Below are 14,906 nucleotides of genomic sequence, written 5' to 3'. Positions count from 1 at the left end.
ATGTGGCCCTAGATGATCTGGAACTCACCATGTAGACCAAAGTAGCCTCAAACTTAACGAGATCCCTCTCCCTTTGGTACTTTTTAACTGGGACCAAAATCTAATTTGTTATGGAAAGCAAGTGTTCCATGGAAGCACTAAATCAGAAAAAAATTTTTAAGTGTGGAGCTACATTCATCTGGAACAAGATGTTTAGAGACCTATAGTCCTACTACAAGGGAGAAATTCTGCTGCCTTGTAGCAACTGTCCTTTTTTCTTTCTTTCTTTTTTTTTTTTTTTTTTTTTTGTCTGACCAACAGCCAAATCTATTTCAAACTAGCTACCTGTCCTGGAAGGGGATGAGATCATGCACCTTCAAGATATTCAAACACTGAGGCTTTGAAGAGTGGGCTAACAACAAACATCTTAAGAACACATAGAGTTGGGCTTGTTCAAAAACACAATTCTCATTTAAGAGCAAAACTAGGAAGAAGAACAATGAGAAGAATGCACTTTTTTAATTAAATTATTTTTGCTTGGAATTATTTGAATTGAAAGACATAATACATAAATAGAACTTTCTCAGTCTATATATTGTTACTTGTGTATATATGCATGAAAGTAATATGTACATAAATTGTATACACACATAAATATCTGTGTTTCTGTGGGGGAGCTATTTTTTGGGCTGACCCTTTGATAATAGATAACTAGTTAATGTTCTCTTCCATGGGGAAGACTATCTTTCCTGCTTGTTCATTCCTTAGCAGCATGTAGTTATTCATCTAGGGTTCAAGCTTAATGAGCTTTCCCTATCCACTTTAACACATCTATTGGTGTCTTCCTTGTTCATATTTCACTACACATGTTAGTGAGACTTTGAGGGGTATATCATCTGACATTTCTAGAAAAGTTTCATGGCAAACTCCATATTTTGTGGGCTCTTATAATCTTTCTGCCTCCTCTTCCACAATGAGCCCTGAGCCTTAGTAGCAGAAGTTGTGTTCTGAATGTGTCAATTGGAACAAGGCTCTACAACTCTGCATTTTGGTTGATTGTGGTTTTCTCTTATGATATCTGTCAGTTACAAAGGGGGCATTCCCTTGATGAATGGTAATACACTTATACAAATATTTTTAATACAGCTCAAGGGGTGCTGATTTTGTATATTAGTGGTTATAGGTTCATCTCCTATATCCTTGACTTACTAGCCCTGGATAGTTGGTTGTACTTCCAGTCCCATACATGATTTCTCGCTTTGTTAAGCAGCCCCTAATTCCAATTAGAGCGATGTTGGTTATCACCCAAGTAAGCATGCTGATGCTGCATCGTTAGGGTAGTTGTTGCATCCTGGCTGTTGTGATTCATAGGCATCATAGGTAAGACACTTGCATGGTTCTCTCCTTTGAAATCTTCCATGGAGCCCTCTGATATCATGAAAGCTAGTTCTGAGGAAGGAGCCTTCAGGTCAATTTCTATTCAGGAGACCTTTTAGTTTGAGTATAAGAAGTATATTATCATCCACCATCATGGAGCCCTCATCTAGTAGCTGATGGAAACAGAAGCAAACAGCCACAACTAAACACAGAGCTGAAATGGAATCCAGATGCAGAGAGGGAGGACAAGAACAGGCTGCAGAAACACATAGAGACAGCTGACCTGAACAAGGAGGAGCTAATGGGCCCCCAGACTGATAGCTGGGAATCCAGCACGGGACTGACTCAGACCAAGTGAACATGGGTTTCAACTAGAAGGCCTGAGCAGTCTAATGGACTTCAGACAGTGGAACCAGGATGTATTCCTGGTGCACAAAATGACTTTGGGGACACATCCCCCATGGATGGATACTCCCTTAACCTAGATACAGGAGAGAAGGCAAACGACTTGACAGATTTAGATGACCCCTCCTGGAAGGCATCACTCTACTTGTGGAGTGCAAGGAGTGGTGGATGGAAGGGTAGGGTGGTCAGGGGGCATGGGAGGGAGGGAGAGAGGGGAAGAGGGATGGAGGGAGAGGCACTGGGATTGATATGAAAGATAAAAATAAAAAAAAAATAAAAGAAGTATATTGTCTACTTATAGTTAAATGTGTTAAAATGGGAATTTAATTTTTTTTAATTACCAGTGGAATGAATTTTTACTCTTCACCATGCTTGGTTGTGTAGTTATATTCACACATGTGCTATTTTCACAGAATAGTTGGGTTTCTATTTTATAATTTGATTTTCAAACTACAACATTTGATTCAGTTTTAGCTGTCATCAGCATTATCCTCTGCGTGTGTGACTGTGTTTGAATGCACACACAAATGCAGCATTAACCTGAAACCTGAAACATACCAATCAAACACTGACATATTTTCTCAGCCCTGCTGTATCTACTCAGTAGGTTCACTTTACTTATTCTTGATGCAAAAAGAAGAGTAAGCTAAGTTGTAGTTGGACAACTGCTAAGTCAAAATAAGAATATTTATGTCTATCATATCATAAAATTTACTTTAAGTAATATTTACAATTTTATTCTTGCAGTATCGCTTGCTCGTCACCATTTCAGAATGGGAGATAAACTGTGTTTCTTCCTGATTTTGTAAATACACTTGAAATTAAAACACTCACTGTATTTTTTATCTACACCATATTCATTTGTGTTTCCTTTTTAAACCCCAATTTTCTGATCTTGCTATTTTTATTCATTAACTACACCATAAATATGATATATATGTAGATACAATGTATATATAATTGAATGCTACCCATGAGTTTTGATATTCTTTATTGCATATTCTGATCTACACAAATAAAATGATATATTCATTCAATTACTCCTTTTTCTTTTTATTTCTCTCTCATACATTACATTCCAAATCTTGCAAATCCAAATGCCCTATATGGGAATTGTGATTGGATTGTCTATGTTGCAAAAGAATCAGGGAGCCCTGCCTCTCTACTTCTAACACCTATAGTACACATGGCCTCTCCCTTGTGCCATTTCCACCCCATGAACACAGATTACCTTCATGGATGTTACATGCTTCTAGCAACTTCGACATGATGAGGTCTCCTGACAACTTAAGTTTCAAATTCACAGCTTCACACATTAACCTCACAGTGCTCTTTCAGAGACTCTCTCCTTCACTCACATCATTGGGCCTCATTACCTTTGGCAACTTTGGCACAAGCTTCCACCACTCACCTTGCTCTTGCTTCCTGGAGGACTAGAATCAGGTACTGTGTGAATAATGCTGTGAAATTATGCTACCAGCTCATGATGGAGGCTAACCCCTTGGACCTCAGATGCTTCAGGGTCTATGTACTTTAGCAACTGACACTTCGGGACAGTCCCTTCTATGGTTGTTTTCAAGCATACACACACACACAAACCCCTTAGTGACATTGTCAGTTAGACTTTATCCCTTTAAATGAACTTTAATATTTTACATCATGAGTTCTTTAATATGCGAAATGTTGCCCTCCTAACACCATTACTAGTGTCCCAAAATAGAGCAGGAGATTTCTCTTTAATCGTGTAATGTTTCTCAACCATCCCAGCTACTTTCTCAGCACTGGTATTTTATTCCTTCCTTTCTTTCTTCCTCTCTCTCCCTCTCTCTTTCTTCCTTTTCTTTCTTCATTCTTGCTTCCTTCCTTTCCTCCCTCCCATTTTCATTTATTTATTTATTTATTTATTTATTTATTTATTTATTTATTTATTATGCTCTTATATATTACTGCAATTTCCCTTTCCTCCTCTTCTCCCAGCCCCTGCATCATTCCCTCTTCCCCAGATCCACTCCTCCTCCATTTCCCTTCAGAAAAGAGCAAATCTCCTAGGGATACTAACTAAACCTAGCATACATTACAATAAAACTAGGTATATATTTCATATGAAGGCTGGACAAGACAACTTAGTAGGAGGAGGAAAAGGGTCCCAAAAGCAGGAAAATGAGTCACAGACAACCCTTCTGCTTTTAAGCATTTCACAAGAACACCAATCTACACAACCATTACATATAGAGAGAGGACATAGCTTAAAATTACTCTTTTAAGATTAGAGAGGCTTCAAATGAAAGGCTTGGGTACTATAGCATCACAGTAATTTCAACCATTGATCTTAGGGAATATCAAGACATCAGTTTTCTACATTTTAGTCACTAGTTCACCTGGAATTTATCTTAGCATTAGAGGCAATTTATAAGAAAAACTGTTTGCTCCCTCTACATATAGATTCTGTTGCTTCCAACTGTTTTGTAATCCTTTATCTCTTCCTCCTTTTTCTTTAAAATGTTACAAATGTGATTTTCTATGTCTTCTGTGTGACACTTTTTGTACTCTTAACAAATATGTATTCAAGGTTATGTCTACAAATCTGTCTGGATGTGGCTTATGATCCTTAAAGTGATAATGAGAAAAAAAAGACATTTTTGTTGCTGTACAGCATTTGCAATGTGGGTGTAAAGCAACTCTGAGAGGTGATCAGATGTCACTCAAGCAAAAGCAAAGCTGTGATGGCAACTAAATACCATTTTTTTTTCTGACTGCTGCATGCTTTAGAAGAAAACTATGTTTTTAAATGTATCTGTAGTAAGTCCATAAAAGTGAACAATGTTAACATCCTGTTTCATTATTTTTAATGCTCTGAGTGACAAAATAGAAAATGTCTAAAAGATAAATAATCTATTACTTGCAAAAACTGAGCAGTACTCTCAAGGAAAGGAATTCATGTGGTTGTGTTTTATGATGAGCTAGACACTTTCTTTTCCTGAGAATTTTACTTAAGAGTGTTTACAGTTAAAAGTATGGTGATTCAGACTAGTGTATTCCCTAAAAATTTTTAAAATTAATTAAATGACTATGGCCCATTCCCTCAATGTTGATAAAGACATAGTTTTAAAAGAAAAAAAAACGTAATTTTGGAAAGTCAATATAATGGCTTTCCAACATTTAAAGGCTCTAATGAGGAAACTAGTAATCGAATTACTACATGTGATTTCAATTGTATCTTATAATGGTGAAATTTGGTACTAGCACTTTTTTTTTCAGACCTTTGTAGCTCAGTGGGCATTTCCCAAATGACTAATATACAATGTTACAAAAAAAAATGAACAATAAAAGATCCACTCAAAGAGCAAAACTGACTGATGGATCTTCATATAATAGACTATAGAAATACTGTGGTTTTAGATTATGCTGTTCGAAAATGTTAAAAAATACCACTTGTGGAGTTTTAGTGTAAGATACATGATTCCCTGAAAAGGCTATAGAATAGTCTTTTATCAGTGGCTAAATATCAGAGTAGATTTATATTTTCTTTGTATATTTACAAAAAAGAAACACCTTGAATAGTTCATAAACAAAAGCTGATATGAAATTCTGCCTGACTTGTTTTCCCTAAACAAGATACTAAAGAGAGTTACAGCACTCTAAAGTATATCACTCTTACTTGTTTGGGAAAATAAATTTTCTGATTAAATGCCATGCATAATGCTAGCATGGCATAGCTTTAATGGTATATTTAAAATAAGAAATATGTAAATTAACACTGTTTTTTTTTTAAAATAGATAATTAGTTACAATTGAAAAGTATTCCACTGTATATATTTTCATATTATTAATATCCATTCATCTGTTGAAGGACTTTTAGGGTGGCAATGGCAATGGACATTACTAAGCAAGTATCTATGGAATATGTTGTTGAGTCCATTGGGTATATGCCAATTAATGTGGCATATATTAGATTCATTTTTATTTTCTTGAGAATCATCTGAAATTATTTCAAGCATGAACACACCAATTTGCATCCCTACCAAAGTGAACATGGGTTCTCTTTTTATACAACTTCACCAGCCTTTGTTGTTAGCAATTTTGTTGATATTAGTCATTCTAACTAGAGTGAGATGAAAACCCAAAGTAGTTTCAATTTGCATTGTACACACATGTATGTATTATGTTTGTATGTATGTATGTATTATCATCTATCTATTTAACAATAATAATCAGATGAAAAGTAGACTGTCAATTTGAGAGCAGGAAAAACATGGGAAAGATTATTGGGAGAATACTTGGGCAGAGCTGGAGGGAATACAGGGTGTAATATAATATTATTTCAACTAAAAACTATTGTAAAAAGAATAAACATATAAATAATTAAATAAATAAATAATGAAATTTAAAAGAACAAAATAATTTGGTGTCCTCAACAACTTTAAAGAATATCAAGGTACTGGGAAATGTCTAGAGATCTACAAGGATGACCCCAGTTAACAACCTAAGCAATATTTGAGTGGCTACCTTAATTGCCATTCCCACATAATGAGATTGATGACTATCTTATATGCCATCCTAGAGCCTTCATCTAGTAGCTGATGGAAGCAGAAGCAGATACCCACAGCTAAACACTTAGCCAAACTCTTGGATTCCAGTTGCAGAGAGGAAGGAGTAATGAGAAAGGGTTCAAGAACAAGATGGAGAAACATGTAGAAACTGCTGACTTGAACACGGGGGAGCTCATGGACTCCAGTCTGATAGCTTGGAGACCAGCATAGGACCAACTCAGATTCCCTGAATGTGGGTGTTAGTTAGGAGGACTGGGCAGTCTATGGGGCCTCTAGTAATGGATCAGTATTTATCCCTAGTATATGAATGTACTTTCGGAGCCCATTCCACAAAGAAGGATACTCTTTCGGCCCAGACACATTGGGGGGGGGGGGAGCTGGGCACTGCTACAAATGACATGACAGACTTTGAAGACTCCCCATGAAAGGCCTCACTCTCCCTGGGGAGCAGATGGGATGGGGCAGGGACAGGGGAGGATGAGGGAACTGAGACTGATATGTAAAACAAGCTTGTTTCAAATTTAAATGACAGAAATAATTTTTTAAAAAATATCAAGGTGTGCTGTGACCAAAAATTTGACACTAATTTCTCCAAATATGATTGCCAGTTTCCTGCTCTTATTCCTTTCCTCTCCCTACTCTCTCACACATACACATACTTCTCCTCCTCTCTGGAACCATATGTATATTGAAATAATTCTTTCTGAAGAAATTATGTATATTAATAGCACAACTTTACAACCTGGATAGACTTAGATCATATCGATAACTCTTTTACATCAGACCTTTTGTATTCTGAAACATTTAGTTTTTTGAATCACCTTTAACAGTATATTGAAACATTTGCAAAAATTGCTATATAGTAACTAGAATTTTAGTATATGCTAAAGATAACAATCTATGTTTAAGTAAAATAAAAAAAATCTCTATACATAAAAGCAATCATATTACCAGAGGAAGCAATCCTATAATCAAGAAGGTAAATTTTTGATATATCAAAGGGTAGCATTAGGAAGACATATTTGTATGTATATGAAAATAAACATTTAAGTTGGTTCTTGACAGGTAAATAGTAATAAATGATGAATCTTTCACAATATCAATAATATTCTTTTATTTAAATAGTCCTATTTCTTTACCTTTAAATTTTAAAATTTAGATGAAAGCAATTCTATACTTTTCAATGGAAATATCACAGTCATTACATATTTTACAGATAAGAAAATTAATGAACTGTTTAGATATGAATTATACATTTGCTTCCTATATTTTTTCATACATGTACAAAGATTTGAACAAATATTCACTATTTCATTTAGTTTATTAATCTCTAGGTAACATTTTTGTTGCTTTTACAGTGTGAAGGAAACATGATTACATTCACCCTGCTATTTTATGATGTGATTATCTTTTTAAAGACAGCTTACTGCCATTATCTTATGGTCTTTGGGTGTTGTATATGCAAGTAATGTTGCTAAGAATTGTATTTTACAACTTCAAGTTTGAAACTCCTATTTCAGTTTCTCTGTGTATCAAAATATATACCATTATATATATTTAAGCAGAGTATTTCTATGTTTGTTTCCAAACCCTAAATATTTTTTTTTAAATACATGGACTAGGCAAAAGGAAAAATTAAACCAGCTTTCATTCTCTATCTTGTAGCACTATACAGTATCATCATGTGGCTTTTACTAAGATTTTATAAATGATAACAGACAAAATTTAAGTTGAATACCAATGGTTATTGCTAGTAAACACAAAATCTGTTGTGCCCAGCTGTGTTTGAAAGAATGGTATTGTTTATAATGGACGATTTTAGATATTCAAATTGTTTAGGCAGTCTGATAGGATCGCACACTTTGAAAAAGTTTACACATTTTTGAAAATAATTATTGATGTAAAGTGAATTCCAATTTTTAAAATAGCAAATAATTGTGGGCTTATTAAAGCAAAGCCATTAAATAAAACAAAAATCTCTTTTAACAACCAGGTGTATAAAATTATACATAATCTCAATTACCCATTATGATAATATGCCTACATTATCTAAACCAAAGATAATTTTAAGTAAAATAATGAATCATGCTCCAAAAGAAATGAGAGTCTATTTGGTCCAAATAGCAAAAGGTGTCTTACAAAGTTCAGAAACATGTAAGAAAAGTTGAAATGTTAAGTAGACACAGAAACTGAGTCATGTTTCTGCCTACAACCTAATTAGACTATTGGTAAATTCCAGGCAGTTGATTCTGAGTGATTTGCACTCTACATTGATGACAATAGAGCTTGCAATTTTGTAGCTCAGTTGGGTGGATATATTTTAATTTCCCACTAATACAATAGAAAGGCTTTGCCATGTCTCTGAAAGGCAGCTCTTAGGATGTGTAACTGCTGTTAGCTTGTCTGTGAAAAACCAACCTAAAGTAACAATCTTTGTTGATGCTTGCTCAGATCAGGTGGACCAAAACAGCAGGAAGTGCCTCTGACAGATTCCAAGACTCAAGTGTCTTCAATGAGACTTTGAGGATCACAAACATTCAAAGACACCAAGGTGGCCGCTACTACTGTAAAGCAGAGAATGGCTTGGGGTCCCCAGCAATAAAGTCGATCCGAGTGGATGTGTACTGTAAGTAAACTTTAGCCAACTACTGTTGCGACATTTGCTTCTGTGCTTAACTATGGTTTTCTAAAAATTAACAAATGTGTTTTCTTTACTTGTGAGTGAAAATTTTATATGGTAGTGGTAATCCTTTAAGGAATATCTTTTTTTTTTTCTGTGCTTCTGCACATGGTTGGGTTTTTAAAAAGGTAAGTGGGTAATTTTTGGTGTACTTCATCAGGTTCAGACTACAAGTGTGTGTCACCATACCCAACATTTCCTTGTGGAGTTTGAAGGCAGAAATCAGGCCCCAAAGCTTGCATGGCAGAAGCATTTATTAACCTTGCAGTTCCCTAACTTGCTCTGAGACATTTCTGAGAAGGGAAATTTCACTCCAGAGTTTCATTATTTGTGACATATTAATATTCATATATAGTATGTGATGTTACATTAGTCAGATGGTAAATATTATCAGTAAGGCCAATAGCCTCTCTGTATTTAGTGTGTACACAAATACACATATACTTTTTATGTTTACACGTGGAGCACTTTGTAGTTGGTTTCCATCAGCTCATCAGGAGTGGCACTATTAGGGAGTATGGCTTTCATAGAGTAGGTGTGGCTTTGTTGGAGAAAGTGTGTCACTGTGGAGGTGGGCTGTAAGGTGTCATATATGCTCATGTCAAACCCAGTGTCTAAGTTCACTCCCTGTTGCCTGTTCAAGATGTAGAATTCTCAGTTACCTTTACAGTACCATGTCTGCCTGCATGCTGCCATGAACCACCATGATGATAATGCACTGAACCACTGAACTATAAGCTACCCCAATTAAATATTTTCCTTTATAAGAGTTGCTATGGTCATGCTGTGGTCACAGCAAGAGAAACCCTAGCCAAAGCAGCATGTAAGTTGCCACATCTATATCTTCTTTTATTTTGTTGTTGTTGTTGTTAATATTATTATTATTATTATTATTATTATTATTTGGTGATGAAAGTGTCTTTATTTTTAAAACTAAAATATTAACAGCATTTTATTTAAAATATAAAAAGTTCTTACAATATGAAAAAAAGGATGACATTGGAGAAGAACTGGAGAGCTGAAAACGAAAAATGCTTGAATAAAAAAGGAGCTAATTATGCTAGTCAAGTTTCTGTTATTATAATAAATATATTAGTTCATTGCTTTCTGAAGATAAAGGGAATATTTGGCTTATAGTTTCAAATATTACACTCCATGAGGGGTTGTTACTTGTTTTGTGTCTGTGATGAAGTAGTATATCCAAGAACATGCATGTGGTACAGCCACCTTACCAGTCATTGCTTTGATCAGGGTTTCTCTGCGTGTAGCTCTGGCTGCATGGAACATTTTCTGTATGTCAGGCTGGTTTTGAACCTACCTTTACTTCCCAAGTGCTATAATTAAAGGCTTGCATCACCATAGTCATGCACACATCTATATATTAATGAACTTTATGGGTAAAGGCACTTTCCATAATGTACTCTGACTTTCTTAATCATTTTACTTGTATACAAAGCCATTCTCATTTTAAATTCAAATCTGTGTATGCAAGCGCAGTTATCTGCTTTGCCTTGTGTAGGACCACACATCTCTTTCTCTCTCTCTCTACAGCAGACTGTTGTAAATGACCATTAGTAACCCTGAAAATATAGCTCCTTCCAGACAATGTTGCTTGATTTGTTTAATTATGTCACATTCTCCTACTTTTCCTTCTTTACAATTGTGTTTTGAATCTTCTGCTCTCTTTTCTTCTTTCCCCAGCAAAGAAATTAAGTGCTGGCATTTAGTTCGGTCTTTTACACAGGTTCATCTGGCGCTCTTGTTGTTTTCACATGAAATGGCATTTATTTTTAAGTCTCTAATATTAGAATGCATTTTTCTCTCCTTTAAGTAATTCAGACATAATAACAAGTGAGGGGTTCCTGTTTCCCAGCCTGTTTTCTTTTTATTCCCCTTTCCTGTTCTTTCAACATAGTGCAGGTGTTACATAGTTAGGGAGAGGCTAGAAATTATCAATGGTCTATTCATAGAGTCTACGCTGGGCTCATTTATTTATGGAGACAATAAGGAAGGAAGTAGTGACAGCAGCATTTGTGATTCATCTTGCACAGATAAGTGCTTGTTGCCCTCTTGTGTATGACAGACGCTTGTGCTCTATTCTGTCCAGAATCTTTTAGCCACAGGACATCCTCTGACATGATACCTATTTGCCACACTTATTTCCCATGTATCCAGGTTGGCCATACCTGTGTACTTTTCAGCCATAGTCAGGTACCAACTATCCACTTAAGTTCTATACAGTTTGAATTTATTTGTAATTAAACTGAATTTTACTTCAATCAATCAAATACTCTGTTATTTGGTTATGGTACACTAGTTAATTAAATATATTGCTATTTGCTTGTATGTTTAATTACAAATCTCTAGTATCTTGAATATAATTCAAAGTTCTAAAATGTTCTAAAAGTGAATAGAATTTTTTTGTGGTTTTATCCTGCTCTGTTTATATAATTGGTTGTAACAAAATGTAACTGGAAATTCTGTGAGTAGATAATTTTCACTTTTAATGTACTATTTATTTACTTTACTTTGCATGGACAAACATATTTTGCTCATAAATTTTTTCAAATACAGTATAGACATCAGTCCTGCAATGGGACTTATATATCATATGGTGTATATATTGTATTTTTCTAAATGAATTCTTATCTTCTGCACACAGTATTAACCAATTTTGAATAAGAATTTCTGACTACATTGCTACCACAGTGGGTTTGATGGCAATACAATATTTGCCTTTGGGACTTAAAAACTCATATACAAAGGAGGAAATTACATATGAGGAGTTTTAAAAGATTTATTTTTCTTCTGTGACTTTCCATATCATCCTGTGTTACTCCTTTTTACCTTGGTATTCAGAATGGGTTGTGCTTAAGTAGTTGATGCTACCCAGCTTGCTACGATGATGGTGTTGCCCATTCTGTTCCCCAGCTCCTCTGTTTTATTAAAATGCCAATCAACCTCATGTAGCCATGTTGCCTTCTTCCCTTTGAATTTCTTTGGGGTTTTCATTTAGATATAATTTGAACTTCACATACATTTTGTTCTATATTATCAGTGTGAAATATTACTGATATATATGCTGTGCTTAAGTTATATTATTTTTCTGTGCTTTTCTGATATAGACTTCATGAGAAAGTCATCTAAATTTGAGACAATAACTCTAAACTTTGGATTGTATTAACAAATGTAACATTACATTGGGAGGAATTTCTCAAGTAATACCCTCAGCTCCCATGATAAATTAATAGTGTAGGAATCTGGTATTTTTCAATAATTATGCCAATTTTTATGGGTTTGAAAAATTCCCTTGCATAGTAAATTTTAAATGTTTTAAGTGATTGAAAATAATCATAATAGAGATAACTAACCTATTTGTATCTTTAATTTCCTGTATGTGTGGTTTTAAAGGAGAATGCCCTCCACAGGCTCATATGTTTGAATGTTGTATCCATAGTTGGTAGCACTATTGTAGAAAGGATTAGAGGGTGTGACATTGAAGGACATTTGCCACTGGGGTGGCTTGAGGTTTCAAATGCTTAAACAAAGCTTAGTGTCTTATTCTCTGTCTCCAGATTGTAAGAGTGAGATGTAAACTCTCAGCTACCACCCCAGTGCCATGCCTTCCTGCTTGCTGGCTTGATGCCTGCCATAATGATTAGGGACTTACCCCCTAACACTGTAAGCAGCTCCCTAATTAAATGTTTTCTAATGGTGTCTCTTCACAGCAATAGAAATGTAACTAAGGCATCATATAACTTTTACAACCTAATTTAATGTATAGCTTTAATCATAAATTAAATGCTCTCACCCCCTGCCCCTGAATAGTACATGTATGTATGTGTGGGGCAGGCATCAAGCCAGCAAGCAGGAGACTGTCAGGCTTCCAACAGACATATATAGCAGACAGGCTGCACACAGACTGAAGATACAGGTAGAAGAATGGAAAATTCAAATTTAGACTTGTTCTTTATCAAATTAATCCACAAGAGAAAGTGCTGTGTTTATACCCCTTAATGTGATATGGACACATTTTGGTCCCTCTGAGGTTATTCTAAATGTAACCACTGGAACAAGGTACCCACAAGGACTCATTAGAGTGTCCTACATACTCCAGTACAAACTTCCTCCTAATGTTTTCAAATGACACTGCTAGCTGGATACCACACCTTCAAAAACAAGCATTTGGGGGCAGACCTTATATTGAAATATAACAAGGAGCTTACATGATAATTGTAAAAGATTCTACATCTCTCCCTATAAGCTCAAAATATAGTAATTATAGTAAATATAAAATAGGCTACAGGAAATGTGGGAGCTGTTAACAGAAGGCACAAACAAGCTGCAGGGAAAGAGATGGAATCAGAATAGGCTCCAAGGTTCAACAATGAAAAATACTTGCATAAATAACATCAGAACCTGGTCTAACAAACAGTGGAATGTAAATATGTGTGGGAAATGAGAGGAGTAGTATATGGAAGTGAAATATTACTTTTCCATAGAAGGAAATAAGTAACCCTATGAGAAAGAAGAAAATTAAAACTATAAAAGCAGTGGAAAAAAAGTACAGCAAAATTAAATGTGAATGGAATGCCTTAGTAAAAGATACTGCTGAACATTAAAGACACCCAGAGAGTCCTGGAGTGGTGGTATATGACTTTCATCCCAGCCTCATTCATACAGCAACGGCACAGTGATAAACATAAATAATTATTTCCTATTAGCTTGGTGTTTCTGTGGGACTATTAACAGCAAGAGTTGGGGGTTTCTAACTCTCTTGCTCTTCTTGGGAGTGTTTTCCTACTACTGGGTTGTCTCACCAAGCCCTAACATGAGGGGTTGTGTCTAGTCCTATGGTAACTTTTTAAGCTATTTGATATCCCTGGGAGGCCTGTACTTTTCTGAAGAAAAAGAGAGGAGGAGTTGATCTGGGGAAGAGGGGATGTGTGTGTGGAGGTGAGAATTGAGGGAAATGTGTTATATAAGAGAATATAAGAAACAACAACAACAAAACACACATAGGCAGATGTTTGGTATACAAATATTTAGACATTAAATTTTGTCATATATTTTTAATTACTCAACATGCACATGAATATCTAACCTTGGATATCCCTGGTACTTATCCCACAATTCCAAGCTACCTTATCCCAAATCGTCATCAGAAAACCTTCTGTAAATTGTAAAGACTAGTTTTATTTTTATACTTTTAGTAAGTGGTAAGGATTGTTAATAGTTGATTATTGAAAATAGTAATATTGACCCCACAGGTATGTCATAAATAAAACATAGACACAGTTCAGGCAATGTTGGCCCAGAATTCTGATAATAATTTTCCTAAGTTTCAAAAACAAACTCTTTCAGGGTAATCTCTACTATTATTTGTTTACATGCTAATTATTTTGAAATATTTTTAAATATTTAAAATAATAATTTCAAATATTATGTAACTCATAGTAAGGCTAAAAATGTATTTATTTTTTATGTTGTATCTTCAGTGAATTTCACCTATTTAAAAAAACAAAAAGTATATGAATTTATTTAAGTGGATTATAGCACCTAAGTAAAAAGAAAAATGACATCAATTTGCATAACATTAAATTAGTGCTAGTGTGCAATTGTCACAGAAATAGATTACCAGTCACTTAGTGTGAAGAACATAGTTTGAGAGCAGTTGCTTCCAGGCATATTTATGTATTTTAGTTCAGTTTGTGTTCTAAACTCTTTTTTTCAACAGTGTTTATGGAGCAAACAGCCGTGGACAATAGGACACAGCTTTCCTTAGGAGAGGGAAGTCTTGTTTCCCAACCATGATCATGAAGATAATATCTGCCTGAAGGAAAAGAGACGTCTGGTTTCATTGAGCAGTTTTCAAAGCTCAGGGTTCCTTGGCTATGTTATGAAAGTACTGTGTG

General features: G+C 35.0%; 1 protein-coding gene across 3 annotated transcripts in view; it reads left to right on the top strand.

Moving 5' to 3' along the window:
- Mdga2 (MAM domain containing glycosylphosphatidylinositol anchor 2) overlaps positions 1-14,906 on the top strand; it is a 761,827-nt gene that overhangs the window by 401,925 nt on the left and 344,996 nt on the right. For all 3 annotated transcript variants that reach the window (XR_007835196.1, XR_007835197.1, XM_051195916.1), the window contains exon 3: positions 8,763-8,937. Coding sequence is in view for 1 of the 3 variants with exons in the window: in XM_051195916.1 (XP_051051873.1) it covers positions 8,763-8,937 (175 nt within the window). In the remaining 2 variants the exon portion in view is untranslated. The remainder of the gene's footprint in view (positions 1-8,762; positions 8,938-14,906) is intronic.

This window comes from Phodopus roborovskii, unplaced genomic scaffold (assembly GCF_943737965.1).
Source record: "Phodopus roborovskii unplaced genomic scaffold, PHOROB, whole genome shotgun sequence".
Lineage (NCBI taxonomy): Eukaryota > Metazoa > Chordata > Mammalia > Rodentia > Cricetidae > Phodopus > Phodopus roborovskii.
This window is presented reverse-complemented; position numbering and strand designations above follow the sequence as displayed.